We start from the raw sequence: 15,954 nt of genomic DNA, 5'->3' as shown, positions 1-15,954 counted from the left end.
TATTTCATCTGATCCTCGCAACAGCCCTAGGAGGTAGATACCATGAGTATCCCCACTTCACAGGTGAGTAAGATGAGGCTGAGGCTCAGTGATCTATCCTATTTCATACAGCTAATAAGAGTCCTAGGCAGGATTTGAACTCAGGGGTCCTGACTCAGAGTCCAACACTCTGTCCAGCACCACGTGCTGTCAATCATGCAAACTTCCTTTTTCTTCTTAAAGAACATGTTCTTATCTCTGAAGTCCTACCCTACAGAGTTCCTCCCTTGAAATCTCCTGACGTTCCTCCACTCACCTGGCATTCATCTCCACCACACTGTACCCAGCATGCTTGGCAATCACGTGTGCCAGGGTGGTTTTCCCCAGCCCAGGCGGGCCACACAGAAGGGCCACCTGTAGTCAAGAGGGGACAGAAAAATGTACTGAAACCCTATGAAGGCTCCCAAGGACCAGCATCACCCTCCCACCTCCTACTCCATGAAGTCTTCCTTGATTCATCCAACCCCTTCCTTCCTTCCTGTCTTTTTTACTCCTAAGGAGTCAAACACAAGCTCAAAATTTGATAAAATACCACAGAGCACTGTTTTCTGTTTGGGTTTTATCTGTGAATTTTGTCCTCCCTATTAAAGTTCCAAGAGCAAGATGGACTTGGAACTGGAAAGGGCAGAGGATGGGGTACTGGGAAGCCTGGCCTCTAGCACTGGCTCTGCCATTTAAGCTCTGGGGCAACTGAACATACTTCTCTAAGTCTGACTTTGCTCACCTCTAAATCCAGGATGATGAGACCTGCACAGCCTTCCTGGCTGTGATGAGCAAAGTCCTTTACAAGCATGAGGGAATTGAGTTATCTGCATTACTATATTGCTTGTTTAAAGCTTCCCCCCCTTCTCATGTAGAAGATGGACTTCCCCTCAGCTTCTGTCCAAAAGACCACAGATTCGGATGAGGAATTAATGGGATGAGAGGCTGAATCTCAGGCCTGCTGCTTACCACCTGTGTGACCTTGGGAAAAATCACTTCATCTTTCTGCCCTCAGTCTGATCACCTTTAAAATGAGGGAGTTGGACTATTGTTGTTATCCAGTCCTGTTCAACTCTCCATGCCCCCATTTGGGGTTTTCTTGGCAAAGACGCTGAGTGGTTTGCCATTCCTTCTCCAGCTCATTTTATAGATGAGGAAACTGAGGCAAACAGGGTTAAGTGACTTGCCCAGGGTCACACAGCTATTATGTATCTGAAGGTTGGACTAGGTAGCCTCTGAGGTCCCCTTCCGGCTCTAAGTCTACAATGCTAATAAGGAATTCCTGGGGACTTCGGAATGAAGTAACTCATTTATAAACTGCTTTAAGGTTTGCAAAGTGCTAACAATCCTGGGAGTTTAGGCAATGCAAATTCTATCATCCCCACTTCACAGAAGAGGAAACTGATGCTGACAGTCATACAGTGAAATTTGAACCCGGTCTCCTGACTCAAAGAAATATGGTTCTTTCCATTTCTCTAGGCTAGACCCCTAGGAGTGAGGGTCTTGGGGAGAGTGGAGAATGCCCTTTGATAATTGGCCATCTCTCTGCACTACATCTGTCTTCATAGAGGGACCAGATTAGCCTCCTGGCCAGCCCCTGGAGTCTGAGCCCTTGCCTTATATTTGGGCCTATTGTTCTGATCCAGTTCAGCCTCCAGGATCTCCTCCATTATCTGCTCTTTGGTTTTCCACTTCTGGGGTTCTTTGCCAAACTTGGAGGGAGCCCGGGCTGGCGGCTGCTCAGCATTCAGTTTTGGTTTCTTGGCAAGCTTCTCTCTGCCGAACACCACCACATCCCATAGCTTCAGCCACTTCAGAAGACAGCGGTTGGTGTACTGTGGGGAGGAGAGTGGACACCTTCATGAGTGGCAGAGAAAGAGGGACTGGTAGGAAAAGTTGTCAGTTCATGGACAAACTGTAGACTGTTTTGTTGCTCAGTCATTTTCAGCTGTGTGACCCCATTTGGGATTTTCTTTTTTTGGGGGGGTTGGGGAGGGGGTGTTTGGAGGGAGGAAGTGAGGCAATCGGGGTTAAGTGACTTGCCCAAGGTCACACAGTTAGTTAAGTGTCAAATGTCTGAGGCCGGATTTGAACTCAGACCTTCCTAACTTTAGGGCTGGTGCTGTATTCACTGCGCCACCTAGCTGCCCCTGGGATTTTCTTGGCAAAGCTACTGGAGTGGTTTGCCATTTCCTTCTCCAGCTCATCTTACAGATAAGGAAACTGAGGCAAACAGGGTTAAGAGAATTGCCCAGGGTCTTTAAACCAGGAAGTACCTGAGACCAGATTTGAACTCAGGGAGATGAGTCTTCCGGACTCCAGGCCCAGTGCTCTGTGCACTATGGCACCACCCAGCTGCTGTTAGAAGTCACCTAATCTAACCCTTGATTTTACAGATGTGGAAAATTAAAGCCTAGAGAGGTCACACAGCCAGTGAATGGCAAAGGTGAATTCAGACTCTCTTTCCAGGGCTCTTTCCAAGCCAGATGTTTTGAGCATTGCCATTCTCTGCTTCCAGAGGGGTCCCCGTTTGATTCTCCTGCTCTTGGCTGCCAAGAGAAAGATTAAACTTCACAAATGGCTCCAAATGCTGGTTCCTCCAATCAGGGCAGCTCACCCGTAGTGCGCTGGCACTGGTCAATCTCCAAACCCCAAGGAAATGTCGACCACCACCACCGGATAACTGGATTGCTTTAAACTTCTGGCTTGGACACTGACTTCCTGTGTGACCACAGACAAGTTCCTCAACCTCTCTGGGCCTGAGTTTCAACAAAAAAATGAGGAGTTTGAACAAGATCCTTGAACAAGATCCTCTCCAACTCTAGATCTATGAACCTACAATCAAGCTCCCTTTGGTTATCTGGATTTTTCTATAGCTTTTCCTTTAACCTGCAAAACACCCACTCCTCAATTCCCTCCAAGCCAAGTGGCCATCATTCTGCTAGACCAGGGGTGGGGAGCCTGCGGCCTCGAGGACATGTGTGTCCTTGTGGGTTCCCCAACCATTAGACAATCTTTCCAGAATTGGCAGGATATCGAATTTATTTTCTATTCCCACCCCCAACCGCCCAACATGCACACAATTTTTGTGATGAGAAAACCAATCATGCTTCTTAGAATGCAGACTCACATCATCACTGAGCAACTCCCTGTAGTTCCTGGGGGTGAATAAATCTACCCAGAGGCTGTGCTGGGAAGAGTCTTGATCTTCTTTGCCCTCTTCTTCCTCCCCCTCTTTGGCTCTGCTGACACTGTCCCCCATCTCTGGCATCTCCCCTGCAGGTTCACTGGCCTCTAGATGCCTAAAACCAATAGAACACCAACAGGTGAGAATCGAACCACCAACCATCCATATTCCCAGCTCCACACCACCCTCCTCCTACCTTGGGCACAGGGATGCAGGTTTTTCCTCTTTGGTAACTTCTGGTGTGTCACTAGAGCTGTATGCTAGCACAGGTAACATTTTCATTTTCATCACAACCCAACCATGAACAATGAACATCACTCCGATTATTTAAGCTTTCCTATTTTGCTGTGCAGGGTGTTTTCTAACTGTATTCATGAAGTCCCAAGAGTCTCTGAGATAGGTCAATTTCCAGTTACTTATTGTGCATGAAATTTTTTAAAAAATCTCTTCCTGATTGGTCTTGTTAAGAATAGAGAGAAAGTTTGAGGATTTTTGTGTTTTATTTTTTATCTTTCTATTTCACTGAATCTATAGTTTTGATTAATTTGTTCACTGACTCTCTAGGATTCTTTAAAGTAAGTCATCATATTGTTTGCAAATAGAGAATTCTGGTATAGTTCAGAAGAAAAGTGCTGGATTTTGAGTCAGAGGACCTGAATTCAAATCTCACTTTTGATATTTACTGTCTGTGTGACTTAGAGCAAATCGATGACCCTCTCTGGGTCTCAGTCTTCTTATCCATAAAATGAGGAAATTGGACTAGACAGTTTTCTCTAAAATCTTTCATGACTCAACTGACCCACAGTAGCATGAGGGTCAGAAGCTGTGTTTCTAATGTAGTATACTGAGCTATCCACACTCTCTCACTTACTGGCCACAGCATGAACTCTGGCTAGTTGGGGTGGGGGTTGGCTAGATATAGAGGCTCAGCCTTGGGCTAGGACTCTCACACGAACAGGAGGTCACTTTCTTCTGGAGAAGAAACCAACAAAGGGGACTCTGGAACCAGTCAGCCAGGTAGAATCAACAGAAGGCCAAGGGGCTGAGAGGCAGTCTTTCTTAGATAGACCAGTTATTATTACTATTCAGCCATTTCAGTCATGTCTGACTCTTTGTGACCCCAGTTGGGGTTTTCTTGGCAGAGATCCTGCAGCGATTTGCCATTTCCTTCTCCAGCTCATTTTACAGATGAGAAACTAAGGCAAACAGGGTTAAGTGACTTGCCTAGGGTCACAGAGCTAATGAGATTGGATTTGAACTCAGATCTTCCTGATGCCAGGCCCAGTGCTCTATCCGCTGTGCCACCTAGCTGCCCTAGATAGACCAGGCGGAAAAGCAAATAAACTCACCTGTTCAAAATCTCAGTCAGTTTCTGGGATGCTTCCAGAACCCGCCGCCTACGCTGCAAGCAAACACACAAGAGGAATCACAGAGTCAAAGCTGGAAGAGATCTTATACATCATCTGATCTAATCCTCTCATTTTATAGATAGACTGAGGTCCATAGAGGTGAAACGATTTGCCCAAAGTTAGATAGACAATTAAGCGGTGGAGTAAAGATTTGAACCCAGTCCCTTTGATGATGTATCTAGTGGTCTTTCTGCTACACCAAATCAGGATCACACTAAGCTTCATGACCCACAAGAGAAAACACATTTTGTAGATTTAACAAAAAATTCAAAAATGGGATTTCAGGCTAGATTTTTCAAAGTTGCCTTGAATACAGACTATTTTATAGAGCATGGATCTGGCTGGGAATTAGGAAACCTGGACTCTGATCTTTCCTCTGATTCCATGTGTGTGACCTCAGACAAAAAAAAAACCCAAAACCCTTTCCTTCTTGTGCTTTTCAAGCCCATGGAGGGAGAGTAAGAGAGGGGCATGTATGCCAAAGTAACAACTAAATTTCCATTTCTATAGCCCTTATAAGTATTTACAAGGTGCTCTTTTCATCCCAGTTCAGTGATCTAAGAAAAGCCCTTTGAAGTAATAATAACTTAATGGGGTAAAGTAATATTATCCCCATCATACAAATGAGAAAACTGAGGTGCAGAGAGATTGACGTGCCAATGTCAGAAATGGAATGTGAATTCAGGTCTTTGGACTCTCAGTGTAGTTATTTTGTTTTTGTTTCTTTAAATACCGCTGTGCCAATCTCTCCACCTGGCTTCACCAATCCTTCTCCCTCCTCCCACCAGGAGTCCCCAAGCAGGAAGACTACTGGACATGGAGCCTTACCTCATCAGCAACTTGCTCCTTCAGGTAAGAAAAGGGCACGCCCAGCAAATGGAGCTGCCCATGTCCACGCCAGGCAGCATCACAATGGGAGAGCTGGAGGAGACAAGACGTGTAGACATGGTACTTTTATAAAACCCCATTCCCAGGTCAAACTCCAGGCCTCCTCTCTGTGTCTTTCCTTTTATGGACGCCCCCCGACCCCACTTTCCATTATCATACCCTGGTCGTGTAAAGAGAGAATGAGCGACAGATCCATATGTACATGGATGGGAATGAAAACAATATTTTAATGAACAATGCTTCTGACCATTTGTATTTTAACAGGGCCAAAGGAACAAGGCTCTTAATGGTGGAATTTTGGGGGCCACTGTGATGGGTAAGAACTGGAACAGGGGCAGTCTCTAGGACGAATGAGAACACAGGTCAAATCTATTTGAACACCTTCCAGGGGACACTCAAATTCTTTTCTTATCCTGGAATTAATTAGGCCATACAGTTGGGCAAAAATCCAAACTTACTAAGAAGATAAATTGGCGTGAAGAAAGTACTTAATTTTATACAAGAATCCTTCTGTTCGTAAAACAAGAATCTTTTAAATTATGAGCCACCCTGGTTAATTTAAATTAGGTTTCAATTTATATATAACTCTTCAGAAAAACCTGACCTGTTATATAAGGGGAGGCATCCTTGAATGGAGTAGCCAGCACAGTGCTGGGCACATACAAAGCCTTAAGTACCAAATGAACTGAATTAATGAATAATAACAATTCACATTCCTCTAGTGTTTTACTATTTTTTTTCCCCACAATAACTTTGTGAAGCAGGTAAATGCAAATGATCCCCATTTCACAGCTGAGGAAAATGAGCCCCAGAGGTAAAAAATAATTTGCCCCAGCTCACAAAGTGATTCAGCAGTGGACTGCTGTTGCTGTTCATTTGTGAAAAGAACACTGGGCTAAGAATTAGGTAATTCATCTCCAACTGCTTCTTCTTTTTAAGGTCCCAATGGCACCTCAAACTCACCACGTACAAAACTGAATTCATCATCTTACCCCCAAACTCGCCTCTCTCCCTGATTTCTCTTCCTGTTGAGAACACAAGTATCTTCCAGCCACCAGCGCTTGAAAGATCAGCATCTTTGTTGGCGTGTCCCTTGCCTTTCAGTCTCTACATCATTCGGTCACTTCTAGTCAGATGCTAAATTCTATTGCTTCTCGCTCACATTCAACTAAATTTTTAACATTCCTTTCTTATAGAGCTCCACATTCTCTCCCTCTGTCCCTTCCCTCCCCCATCTTTGAGAAGGCAAGCAATTTGATATACATCGTACGTGTGCAGTCACGCAAAACATTTCCGTATTAGCCATGTTACAAAAGAAAATGCAGACCCAAAACCCCAAGAATAATAAAGCAAAAAAGTGTATTTTGATCTGCACTCAGACTTTGTCTGGAGACAGAGAGCATTTTTCATCACGAGTCCTCTGGAGCTGTCTCTTGCTGAGAAGAACTAAGTCATGCCTGGTTGATAATTACATATTCTTGATGTTACTGTGTACAAAGTTCTCCTGGTTCTGCTCACTTCAATTTGCACTATCACTCCCTTTCCAACCCAACACTGGAACTACTTTCTAATGGGCACCATCGCATCACTCCTCTATCAGAAAACCTTCAATAGTTCTCACTGTCTGTTGAACATATGAGATGGTCCTGATCCTGGCATTCAAGGCTTTCCATGATCCATCTCATAGAGTTGCTGTGAGGAGAATGCTTTACAAACTTTAAAGTGCTATGTGGGTTCTTCTTCTTCTTCATCACTTTCCAACTTACCTTTCTAGCCTTAGCTCATACAATTTCATCCTGCCATTTCCAATCTCTAAGCCTTTGCTCATGCCATGGCCTAGAATAGCCTGCTCTTCCTTTCCTCCCATCTGTTTTTTCCAGTCCCTCCCTTCAACTCAGGCACCCCTGACATTCACCTCCACCGTGCCTGGCACACAGTTCCCTTGCCCTGCCTCTGGCCATTGCAGCTGGGAAGAGAAACAACATGATACAGAAGGAAAAACACTGAATTTGGAGTCAGAAAGACCAGAAAGATCCCACCTCTGACACTTACTAGCTGTATGAGTACGGACAAGTCCCTTTGCCTGTATAAGGCTCAGTTTCCTTATCTAAAAATAGGGATATTTGTAGTCCCTACCTAACAGGACTGTTGTGAAGACTGGAGGAGATACTATATGTAAAGTGGTTTTCTAATCTTAAGTCATTACATAAATTTATGTATAATTAGCATCATCTCACCCTTGAAATTTCATCATTTTTCCACATTCTGCTTGGATTATTCCTTTGCACACTCATCCAATTCCCCCTTTTATCACAGTTATTTATGTACTTGTCTTTTCCCCATATTGGACTGTAAGCTGCTTGAAGGCAGGGCCTATATCACCTGGGGTACAACGTAGAACGCTGAAGGCTCAGCCAATCCTCCAGTTCCTCCTACCTTCACTCCTACTCCCAAGGGGTCATCTTTTACCACCATGAAGACCCGGGTGCCATCAGTGGACGTCACGTTGACATATTCCTCCAGGACTGGGGGGCGTTTCAGAACTAGCTTCTTGTCCCTGTAAGCAGGTGGTGTCATCTGCAGGAAATCCACATCACTGATGTCCAGGGGCCCTTGGTCCAGTAGCTTGTCTAAGTCTCTACAGCATCCACAGGGGACAAACACAAATACCGATGAGCAGGTCTGAGGATCCAGAGACAAAATTTCCTGTTCCCATATCGGTCACCAACCTCCCAGTTCTGTACAGTGAAAAGAGCACTGGGCTAGGAATTGCTTAGGATTCCAACCTAAGTTCTGTTACTAATTTGCTGTGTGACCAGGCAAGTCACTTGTCCACTCTGGGTTCTACTTTCCTCACCTAAGAAATGAGAATGGCATATTTATTAATAATGTATTTAATATTATCAATCATTCACTTCTACAATGCTTTAAGATTTACAAAGAGCTTCTGTCCCAAGAATCTCATGAGCTCAGCAGGGCAAGCATTACTGTTCCCATTTTTAAAATCAGGAAATGGTTTCAAGAGAGGTAATGGTGATATGCCCAGGGTTACACAGCTACTAGGTGCTGGAGCAGTGATTTGAACTCAGGGCTTTTGACTCCCAGACCCCAGCTGTAACCACTGTACAACGATGCTGCCTACTGTTCACACTCATCATCTCCTCTGACTTTTCCACGAATAGGGCAAATACCATTATCTCCACTCTATAGGTTGTTGTGTTTGTCCTTCGTTTTCGAAGAGGACCACAGCACCATGGAAATGATGATGTGACTTGCAGTTGACTTTGATTTGAGCAAGGGAGGGCTGTGCAAGGTCACCAGCCTCACTTTCTCCTCCAGAGCCATCTGGGTCCAGTGACCAAATATTTATCACAATGACTGGAGGATCCTGGCCCTTTTAGGCGAAGGCCTTTCCAGGTACTCATTTAGAGTGCGGTAATGCCCATTCAGTGAATAGGCCTCTTTAAGAAGTGAATCAAGGGATGGCCCCTTTCATTAGGAAACTCAAGCACAGAAAGGCTGTAACTCAGAGCTGCTGACTTGTCGGTCTTGTGCTTTTCCCATCTTACCAACCTCTCTTAATTCCAATGCCTCCCCTCTGTTAAATTATTCCCTATTTTATCCTATATATAGCTTGTTTTGTATATATTTAGTTGCCTGTTGCCTTTTCCACTAGACTGTAAGCTTTGTAAAGACAGGGATTGTCTTTTGCTTCTTTTTGCTTCCCCAGAGCTGCGCTCTATGAGCAAAGCAGAACTGCAGTAGCTCAAAGGAGACGTGCAAATTTAGAGACATCTCCACTCCAAATGGACTATTTGTGCCTCATCTGTGGTACAGCCTTCCAAGTTTGTATTGGTCTGATGAACCACAGTTGGAAACACTGTACCTTGACTCCAACATAGCGATGTCATTTTGGTTCTCTTTGAGAATGAAGGACAAAAGCCAACCACTAACCAACCAAGCAACCAACCAGCATTCCCAGTGCTTGCCACAGTGCCCAGCATGTAGCAGGTGCTGAATAAATACCTTTCTGCTTTTGCACAGTAGGTATATTCACACCTACCTGTTGCTCCACCCCTCTTGGATGTCCTCAGGTGAAAGGGGTGGAGTGATATCTCTGGGAGGGGAGTCCGGATAGATCGGTTCTTCCTCTAGTCCAAAGGTCAGTTTCTTGACTACCTCTAGCTTCTGCCTCTTGGACTTAGGAGCTGTCAGGACACCAAGCAGAAGTAATGAGGAGCCAGATGTAGTACAGAGTTTCTAGGTCCTTTAATTTCTCTAGGCCTGCCCCCTAATTTCCAGTCTCCTATAATGCCTTGGGGTAAGGGGCGGAACCAGGATCCAAGGACTTCTTAAACTCATTCATCGAAAATGTCATCCTCCAAAGCTTAGGATTATCACACCCAAACACCCTCAGCTATTAAACTGCTTCATCTCTGTCACCTGGAGGAGACCTAAACCCTTATGGAACCTCTTTCCAAAGCTGAAACCACCTCTCAGGGCACCAAGTTCCTGAAGTTCAATCCTCCTGGGTGCAACTGGAATTAGATTAAAATCTAACTGTGAAATATTTAACAAAATAAATAAAAACACAACAGGAGCAGATGATGATGCTAGGTGATTTTCTAAACTGACATGCAGCCAACCTAGTTTTTTTGTCTGATACTACTGTTCAAGGGTAAATCTGAGGCAGTTTGTGATTTGTCCTAAGATGAGAAAGCCAAAAAAAGCTAACGAGACTTTAGAAGGCCCAGTTCACCACAGATATTCGGAGTCCAGAAGGCCAGGGTGATCCATATCTGGTACTTGACACATATTCGGTCTCATAATCATGATTGTATCAGCCTCCTCGCCGCATTTTAGGAAGGATGTGGACAAGCGTGTCCAGAGGAGAGCGATGAGGTTGGTTTCTAAACCATGCTATGGATTAGTTGAAGGAATTGGGGGGTGTGTAGACTTGGCAGGGACAAAACATCATTTTGTCTTTGTATTCCCAGGAAGATATTTATAATAAAAGCTTGCTGGAGCTTGGCCCCAAAGAAGAAAGATAAGAAGGCCGAGGTGGGGGACAGTGGGTATAGAACACAGCATATCATGTCAGACTTTTTCTGATCTATTGGTTAGCTGGGCTGAACTGTTCATTCCTCTTAATTTTTATTCCTGGACCAGGAAGAACTGAGTTCAAACCTGCATGCAAATCACGTGACCTTACTGTGCCTCAGTTTCTTCATCTATAAAATGAAAATAGTAATAGCACATACCTCTCCGGGTTGTTTTAGGGATAATACGAAGTATGTGTAAAGCACTTTGCAAACCTTTAAGTATTATATGGATGCTATACTTGTTACAGATGATTCTCTGGGAGTAGAAGAACAAGAGATACAATGGGAAATGCAGGTGATATTAAAATAAATGATATCAATTAAGATAAAAAATATGCAACCAAACAAAAGATAGAAAACATTATGAAATGCAAAATGGATAATTTTGATTATGTTAAATTGAAAAGCTTTTGTACAAACAAAGCCAATGCAACCAAGATTAGGAGGGAAACAGAAAAAGGGGGAAAGAACTTTTACAACCAGTGTCTCTGATAAAGGCCTCATTTTTAAAATATATAGAGAACTGTGTCAAATTTATAAGAATACAAGTCATTCCCTAATCGATAAATGGTCAAAGGATATGAAGAGGCAGTTTTCTGAGGAAGAAACTAAAGATATCCATAGCCATATGAAAAAAATGCTCTAAATCAGTACTGATTAGAGAAATGCAAGTCAAAATAACTCTTAGGTAACACATCACACCTGTCAAATTGGCTAACATGACAAAACAGGAAAACTACAAGTGCTGGAGATGTGGGAAAATTGGAACACTAATGCATTGTTGGTGGAGTTGTGAACTGATCCAACCATTTTGGAGAGCAATTTGGAACTATACCCAAAAAGCTATAAAAATGTGCATACCCTTTGACCCAGCAATACCACTTCTAGGGCTGTATCCCAAAGAGATCACACAAATGGGAAAAGGACCCATATGCACAAAAATATTTATAGCGGCTCTTTTTGTGGTGGCAAAGAAATGGAAATTGAGAGGATGCCGATCAATTGGGGATTGGCTGAACAAGTTGTGCTACATAAATGTAATGGAATACTATTGTGCTATAAGAAATGATGAGCAGGAAGACTTCAGAAAAACCTGGAAAGACTTATATGAACTGACGCTGGGTGAAGGGAGCAGAACTAGGAGAACATTGTACACAGTTACAGCCACACTGTGTGATGACTGACTTTGATAGACTTGTCTCTTCTCAGCAATGCAAGGTTCTAAGACAACTCCAAAAGGCTCATGATAGAAAATACTATCTACATCCAGAGAAAGAATTACGGAGTCTGAATGCAGATCAAAGCGTATTATTTGCTCTTTCTCTTTCTTTTTAGTTTTGTTTCTTCCTTCTCATGGTTCATTCCATTAACTACAATTCTTTACAACATGACTAATGGGATGATAAGCTTAATATAAATGTAGACCCTGTGTCAGATTGCATGCTGTCTTGGGAAGGGGGGAGGGGAGGAAGGGGGGAAAATTTAGAACTCAAAAGCTTGTGGAACTGAATGTTGTAAACTAAAAATAAATAAATAAATTTTAAAAAATAAAAAATATGCTTATTGGCTTGGAAGGATTTGATTTTTTTCCCCTGTGGGCAGGAACAGGGCAGAACTAGAACTAATGGGCAGAAGTTATGACAAGAAAAATTTTGATGCAGTACAAGAAAATTTTTTTTAATGATTGTTGTTGTTTAGTCATTTTCAATTGTGTCCAGTCTTGAGGTTTTCCTGGCAAAGATGCTAGAGTGGCTTGCCATCTCTTTTTACAGATGAGGAAACTGAGGCAAAGAGGGTTAAGTGACTTGCCCAGGCTCACACAGCTAGTAAATATCCGAGACTAGATTTGAATTTGGGTTTTCCCAGCATCCGTCCCAGCACACTATCCATTGGGCCATCTAGCTGCCTATGATTACAGCTGTCTATATCAAGGGTCGGCAACCAACGGGAATGGCCTGCCATGGTTCCTATATTTTTTAAAATAAAAGTTCTATTGTATTTAAAGATGTAAAAAGCAGTCTTAGCTTATGGACTACATAAAAATATTTGGCATATTGGCCCTACAGTTTTCCAACTCTTCCTCAATACGGAAGCAGAATGAGCCGCCTCAGAGAATTTATAGCTCCTGGAGAAGTGTGCATGGGGGCCGATGGCTACTTATCAGGGATGTTATGCTTCATGTGGGGAGTTAATCTAGAGGACTTCTGAGATCTCTTCTATGACTTATTATATATAGGTTTCAAGGTAGGGCTATTATGTCCTTAGGTTTGGTGACTGAACAGGCTCTGATCCCTTCTCTGGCAGCAGGGTGGTTCGGCCAACTTACTGATTGTGAGGTCCTCTGAGAATAAAAACTCAGAGTCTTTCTCCTCCTCTTCTCTCTCAAGGTTAACATTCAGGACCCTCTTCTTGGAGCTGCTGTCCCCAACTTCCCTGTGGTTTTTGTGGGGGGACACACCATTCTGTTGGTGTTGGATGCCAATGGAGGAGGGAATGACATCCCCAGAAGTGATGGCTTCTTCAAATGTCAGCTTGTTCTTCTGGGGTTGTGTGGCTTTGGATGGCGGGACAGAGCGATCTCCTGGAGGAAAGAACAACATTGTCATAGGCTAGAAGTGAAGGAGACATTTCTAGGCACAAGGGACAACAAAACTCATAGCAGTATAGTCATCATACTGTGACTTTAGGGTCAAAGGACATGGATTCAAATCCTGCCTCTGTCATTCACTACCAGTATGACCACTTCATCTATATGGGCCTTATTTTCCTTATCAGTGGAGGCAGCAATTAGAACCCTGGGCCTGAAGTGAAGAAGATCTCAGTTCAAAGCTGTCTTCGGACACTCATTAGCTGTGTGACCCTGGGAAAGTCATTTAATCTCTGTTGGCCTCACTTTTCTCAACTACAAAATGGGGATAACACCCATCTCACAGAATTATTGGGAGGATCAAATAGTCGGCAGACGATAAACATTTATTAAGTGCGTACTACATGACAGGTGAGACAGCTAGGTAGCTCAGTGGATAGAGTGCTGGGCCTGGAGTCAGTCTCAAACACTTGTTAGCTGTGTGACCCTGGGCAAGCCACTGAACCTCTGTCTTAATCTACTGGAGAAGGAAATGGCAAACCACGCTGATATCTTTGCCAAGAAAGGCCCATGAACATCATGTTCCACAGCATCTGCAAGAGTCAGACACAGCTGAACAACAGTGTATCGAGCTGAACAACAATGTATCGAGCACCGTGCTAGGAGCCAGGGATACCACAAAGAAAGAGAAAGACAATCCTTACTCTCAAGGAAGTTACAATCTAATGATGAGATAAATTGTTGACGACCAAATGCCTGGCACATAGCAGGTGCTCTATAAATGTTAGCAATTATTACTTGTAAAACACTTAGCTTTACAAGCTCTTCTCCCTCCAGTAAAATGAAAAGATCGTACAAGATAGCATGTAACTATGGTTCCTTTCAATTCTAAATCTGTAATTCTATGATGGGAGCTTCTATATTAACCACTATAACAGTTATGACAACAGTAACAGCTTCTGTTTCTAAAGCGCTTTTATGGTTTAGTTTATGGTATTTCTGTGTGACCTTAGGCAAGTCACTTAATCTTTGTGTCTGAGTTTTCTCATCTGTAAAATGATGAGCTGGGCTCAATGACCTCTAAAGTCCCTTATACTATACATCTAAGATTCTCCCCATATTTTTTAATAAATTTATTTTTAGTTTTCAACATTCACTTCCATAAGTTTTAAATTTTCTCCCCCTCCCCGATACAGCCTGCAATCCAATATAGGCTCTACATATACATTCCTATTAAACATATTTTCACATTAGTCATGTTGTATAGAAGAATTAGAACGCATGGGAGTAACCATGAGAAAGAAAAAACATAAAACAAAACAAAAATAAATAGTCTGCTTCGATAAGATCCTGTATATGAAGTGTACCATAGGTCTGTGAGACGGGAAGTACAAGAATTATCATCGATTATTTTTCAGATGAGGAAAATGGGCAGCAGAGAAGGGACCTGCTTTGTCTGGGTTCAGGTAGCAAAGCTGGAAATGGATTCCAGGAGTAATCTCAGCACACTTTTCTTTAGCATTTTTCAGTATGCAAAGTGCTTTCCTCACAGAATACCCTGAGGCGGAGGTAGTGCAGACTCTTATTATAATCCCTATTTGACAGACGAGGAAACTGAGGTTGAGTTATACAGGGTAGTGGGGGTCCAGACCCAGGGCCTCCTTCAACTCCTAGGCCGGAGTTCCTTGTCCTGCACTACCCTGGAAAAGTGACCATGTCACAGGGTGAGGAAGGACTCCAAAAGGTGAGAGGAATGAAGAGTTTGCAGAGCTTAAGTCTCGCTCCTTGGTGTCTGTGCTTTCCATGCATCACACAGACAGTATGACAGGGTCCCTACACAAAACAACAATTCACGTTTACAGCGGGCTTTAAGCTTACACCGTTTACTTTACGCTGGCAACAACCTTGTGAAGTAGGTGCTATTATTATCCCCGCTTTTACAGAGGAGGAAACTGAGGTTCAGAGGGGTCATTTGTCCGGGTCACACCACTAGTCCCTGAGACACGGCTCGAACTGACTCCCTGGGCCAGTATCCTATCACGCCACACTGCCTGGACGAAAATGATACGAATTTGTTGTTTTACGGTTTGTAAAGGGCGTCACAACAACCTTGTGAAGAAAGTACTATTATTATCCCCATTTTACAGATGGAAACTGAGGCTGACAGAGGCCAGGTGACTTGCCCAGGGACACAGAGCTAGGAAGTATGTAGGAGAGGATTCGAACTCAGGCCGTCCTGATTCCAAGTCCACCAGGATAACCGCTACATCTTCCAGGGATGCTCATTGCTCACAGGGGCCAGAAGCCGGTCCCAAGAAAGCGGCCACAGTACAGTACCGTGGCGCCGACCCCTAAAAGGCTCTGCTCTCCTCACTCAGCACGGCACCCGAGGTGCAGCAGGGTGCTAACTCGCCAGGCTCCCCAGCCCGACCCTGGCCCCCCCAGCCGCAGCCGAGGGAGCTTCTCCATCTCGCTCACCTTCTAGCTCCGCCAAGACTTCCAACTCGGATGCGAACTGGTCTTCGAACTCATCTTCGACTCCGTAGAGCTCCTGCTCGTAGTCCTCCATCGTGACTCCGAACGTGCAGCGGACTCAGCTTTGGGAGCTGCAGGGGCCACAGGTGCCCCGGGGGCGCGGGCCGAGAGCCCGAACACCTGGGGCTGCCCGGAAGCCCAGCAGCTGGTCCGAAAGACCCGCGCTGGCGGAGTGACGCAGTGCGCGCGCACCCCTTCCCTCGGCGAATTCCGGGAACGTTCCAT

The 15,954-nt window shown here is 44.1% G+C and overlaps 1 protein-coding gene across 1 annotated transcript in view; it reads right to left on the bottom strand.

Moving 5' to 3' along the window:
- The window catches only part of CHTF18 (chromosome transmission fidelity factor 18), a 55,502-nt gene extending 39,697 nt beyond the window's left edge, over positions 1 to 15,805 (bottom strand). The window contains exons 1-9 of the mRNA XM_036737533.1: positions 15,673 to 15,805; positions 12,934 to 13,188; positions 9,569 to 9,713; positions 7,942 to 8,143; positions 5,446 to 5,538; positions 4,558 to 4,610; positions 3,152 to 3,323; positions 1,638 to 1,856; positions 296 to 393 (exon numbers count right to left, since the gene is read on the bottom strand). Coding sequence (XP_036593428.1) covers positions 296 to 393; positions 1,638 to 1,856; positions 3,152 to 3,323; positions 4,558 to 4,610; positions 5,446 to 5,538; positions 7,942 to 8,143; positions 9,569 to 9,713; positions 12,934 to 13,188; positions 15,673 to 15,763 — 1,328 coding nt within the window. The 5' untranslated portion in view covers positions 15,764 to 15,805. The remainder of the gene's footprint in view (positions 1 to 295; positions 394 to 1,637; positions 1,857 to 3,151; positions 3,324 to 4,557; positions 4,611 to 5,445; positions 5,539 to 7,941; positions 8,144 to 9,568; positions 9,714 to 12,933; positions 13,189 to 15,672) is intronic.
- Positions 15,806 to 15,954: the final 149 nt, after the last annotated feature.

Source organism: Trichosurus vulpecula, chromosome 9, assembly GCF_011100635.1.
Source record: "Trichosurus vulpecula isolate mTriVul1 chromosome 9, mTriVul1.pri, whole genome shotgun sequence".
NCBI classification, from domain to species: Eukaryota; Metazoa; Chordata; class Mammalia; order Diprotodontia; family Phalangeridae; genus Trichosurus; species Trichosurus vulpecula.
This window is presented reverse-complemented; position numbering and strand designations above follow the sequence as displayed.